Below are 4,255 nucleotides of genomic sequence, written 5' to 3'. Positions count from 1 at the left end.
CAATTATTAATTCTAGCAAGAATAATCCTTACTTTTTATTGCTGTATGACAATAATAATAATATTACAATTAGTTATTAACAGAAAATCTTCTCACAATTATTAATTCTAGCAAGAATAATCCTTACTTTTTATTGCTGTATGACAATAATAATAATATTACAATTAGTTATTAACAGAAAATCTTCTCACAATTATTAATTCTAGCAAGAATAATCCTTACTTTTTATTGCTGTATGACAATAATAATAATATTACAATTAGTTATTAACAGAAAATCTTCTCACAATTATTAATTCTAGCAAGAATAATCCTTACTTTTTATTGCTGTATCAATCATTGTTTCAACCTCCACGTTTACCTGACCCAGGAAAACTTTCACACAGTCTGATAGGAAGGAATGCAAAGGACAGTGATTTCTGTAAACACAGTTTGTTTTTTTTTCACTGCAGTTCAACAAGCTTTAAGTTAATTAAAATATGTTACACTAAGACGTATAACTGAAAATGTGCTTAGTCTCAGTCAGATAGATAAACTTCACCATAAATAGGCCTTACCTTAGCCTTTAAATCAAAAAGTTACGCTACACAAAAGGTGTAACCCATAAATAAATACTTACAGTAACAATAGCCAAAAACCACTCTTGTTTCTTTCAGAACTAAAGAAGTGTAGGAAAAATTTAGCAGGGTTATGAAATTAATTTAATGAGGTGGTGGAACACAAGTGTTTAAACACCAAATGTTGTCTTTTTTTAAACATATTTTTTTACACTAAATGGCTTTTTGATCAATAAAATTGTTGGATACAGGGACACTAACAACACACAAGTGACAGTTGGATACGGGGACACTAACAACACACAAGTGACAGCTGGATACAGGGACACTAACAACACACAAGTGACAGTTGGATACAGGGACACTAACAACACACAAGTGACAGTTGGATACGGGGACACTAACAACACACAAGTGACAGTTGGATACGGGGACACTAACAACACACAAGTGACAGTTGGACACAGGGACACTAACAACACACAAGTGACAGTTGGACACAGGGACCACTAACAACACACAAGTGACAGTTGGATACAGGGATACTAACAACACACAAGTGACAGTTGGATACAGGGACACTAACAACACACAAGTGACAGTTGGATACAGGGACACTAATAACACACAAAAATACCATCAAGACTGTAGTTTATCTCACTAATTTCTGCTATTGTTTGTGGCCAGTTCTTTACATTGATTGTTATAACAACAGAAGTTACTCAATACAATAACATTGTTCCAGCAGTGCTCTATATAAAACAAGCAAATAATTTAAGGGTTAAGTTCACAACCTCTCGAATCCTACTACCATTCACAAACTACTAATCCACCTGTTGTAGCTTTAAAAAGGTTTTGTAACTAGTGTTTTAAACAGTCTGATATATTACCTAGTTAGCTTCATAAAATAATGTATCAGACGAAAAAAGTAATGAAAATGTTCTGAAATACATTTTCATCCAAATTAACCTTTTTATATTTTAACTAAAAAAATCTTATATAGAATACTGGATGGACAAGTGACTAACCAAGTACAATTACACAATACACAAGTATATAAAGTTTACAAATATATAATTATACAATACATAGACCACAAGTACGTAAAGTTTACAATTAAATAATTACACAATACACAGACCACAAATATATAATATAAAGTTTACAAATAAATAATTACACAATACATAGACCACAAGTATATAATATCAAGTTTACAAATTCATAATTACTGAATATACAAACAACAGGTATACATTACAATAAGACATTAAATAATTAGTTTAATAACCGTATTAATTATATATAACTTACCCAGACTTCAGCTCCAAAGCATTTTCTATTTCAACAATGAATTTAGACAGTGGCTTGAATATAACTGTAAGAGTTAATCCCTGGTGTTGTAGCATAATGCTTGATGCCAAGATTATTCGTATTCATCAATAATAATAAAGTTTAATTAAATTTTGAATGTAGCTCATTAAAATGTTGTGACATGCACACTTTGACCTTTCCATAATGGAAGGGTTAAGCTTAGTTAGAAAGCTGGCTATATTACAATACTTATAGGACATTGTTTGTTTTATGTACGTTATTATTCTGTGTCCTTCACTGTATTGTTTAATTAAACACAAAACTGATGACAACTGGGTTTAACATACAAGGTGGAGTATGTTATATTAATTAATATATTCTGTAAATCAGAAAGTTATAGGACAACAACTAAAGCTCATATAAAGACTCAGTGATACAGCATGTATCAGAACTATATTTTGAAATAGTTTGCCTTTCAGTTTGTGTGATACCACTGAAAACTGATTGCTCTTGGAAGAATATCTAAGGGTCCTTTCTGACACAAAAGATTCAAACACTCAGATTATAAAGACGTGTTGTTCAGCTAGTAGATTTAAAGGTTCCAAAACAGGAATATCCCTTGTACTTTATTACAATGGATTAACTTGGGACACCAGTACCACCCAGAAAGAGACCTGCAAAAAGTCATACACCAGTGGTGGTAAGCAAAGTGCAACATCTTGTAACAGGTGAGAATCCATTAATACAAAAGCTGACCACTTGTGCTAAGCAGTATTATGCAATATAACCAAGAAAGATCTTCACATGGAAATGAGGCCAACAAAATAAGAGTTCACCAAGATAAAGCTACTGGGAATACCTCCACTCAACCATTGCATACCTCAAGCAGCTGAGTAATGAAATGGATATTCAAGCTATTCCACGTGAGGAGATACCAGTCAAGTTGCCAGACACAGTGCCTATAGATTTCTGTGTGATCAAACTGTTGAAACTAGTAATGGAAAAATCAGTCCTCATACACTAGACGGATAATGGAAAGTATGTAGGGAGGGATGGTGTGCTTTGGACATGACACTTTTACAGAGATCCGTTTGCAATGGAAACTGCACTACAAGGAAGACAGAGAGAGTATAACTGGACATGGCAACATGGATTGTAATGATATGGTGAAGTTTCAAAATCATTTTAATACAAAATACTTAACTCTGTATTAAGTAACATATACATAGTTTAAATAGAAGCTTGTGATACATAAATCTTAAAAATATTTCCATCAAGAAACACAAAAGTACCATGAAATACCTTAAAACGTACATTAGGCACTCTACCAGTGGCATTATAAAATACATTCAAATAAATGCAACTATTTATTCACAGCTAACTATTATCTGTATTCACATTATGCATGAATGCCGTTTTACCTGTAATATTCTTTGTTGTTGGCTGGCAAACGAGAATTTGTTGTCCAGAGTCCAGAGCACGACATGGATCATTCTGGAGAGAGAGAGAAAGAAAGAAAGATAAATCAAGCAGATAACTAAAAATTATGGAAGGAACACTTCATTTAATCTGTTGTGACGTCTGTCCAATAGTAGTGTTCGTGATTATGAAACCCATTTTGGTATTCTCAATTGTACTTATATTACAGAACTTCTCTTTCCTGTCCCTTATGAAGCTTGTTCTGAACATATTTATATATTAATCTTTCTTTGCAGGTTGTTCAAGCATGTAATAAAATGTTCTCATTCAAAAGCTTTAGTCAGTTTGAGCATGGTACGTTAAGAATCTTACATATACGCAAGTATATTAAATTCTCTTTATCTTTCTACATAATTGATCCTATTTTGTTATCAATTTTGATTTATTAATAAAACCTGATTATCAACTAGTTTCAAGTGTTCAGTCTTAAAAATAACGTTTTCATTTGAAATTTTAAGACATCAAATATCTGTTTAAGAACATCACTAGAAATGAGTCGACCAATCTTGTATTAACCTTCTCCACGATTTGACATTATCACCTGATAACGCCATACAAGGTCAATGCTTTCTTAATAACACAAGTTCAAAACCCTCCTGACAACCCCACACAAGTTCAAAACCCTCCTGACATCCCCACACAAGCTCAAAAGCCTTCCTGACAACACCACACAAGTTCAAAACCCTCCTGACAACCCCACACAAGTTCAAAACCCTCCTGACACCCCACACAAGCTCAAAAGCCTTCCTGACAACACCACACAAGTTCAAAACCCTCCTGACAACCCCACACAAGTTCAAAACCATCCTGACAACCCCACACAAGTTCAAAACCATCCTGACAACCCCACACAAGTTCAAAACCATCCTGAAAACCCCACACAAGTTCAAAACCCTCCTGACAACC

At 33.4% G+C, this 4,255-nt stretch overlaps 1 protein-coding gene across 1 annotated transcript in view; it reads right to left on the bottom strand.

Moving 5' to 3' along the window:
- The window catches only part of LOC106473299 (exocyst complex component 4-like), a 41,465-nt gene that overhangs the window by 16,585 nt on the left and 20,625 nt on the right, over positions 1-4,255 (bottom strand). The window contains exons 14-16 of the mRNA XM_022401762.1: positions 3,292-3,364; positions 1,871-1,934; positions 318-418 (exon numbers count right to left, since the gene is read on the bottom strand). Of these exons, the coding sequence (XP_022257470.1) occupies positions 318-418; positions 1,871-1,934; positions 3,292-3,364 (238 nt within the window). The remainder of the gene's footprint in view (positions 1-317; positions 419-1,870; positions 1,935-3,291; positions 3,365-4,255) is intronic.

This window comes from Limulus polyphemus, unplaced genomic scaffold, assembly GCF_000517525.1.
Source record: "Limulus polyphemus unplaced genomic scaffold, Limulus_polyphemus-2.1.2 Scaffold6055, whole genome shotgun sequence".
Classification (NCBI taxonomy): domain Eukaryota; kingdom Metazoa; phylum Arthropoda; class Merostomata; order Xiphosura; family Limulidae; genus Limulus; species Limulus polyphemus.
The sequence above is the reverse complement of the archived record's forward strand: the minus strand, read 5'-3'. Positions and strand labels throughout refer to the sequence as shown.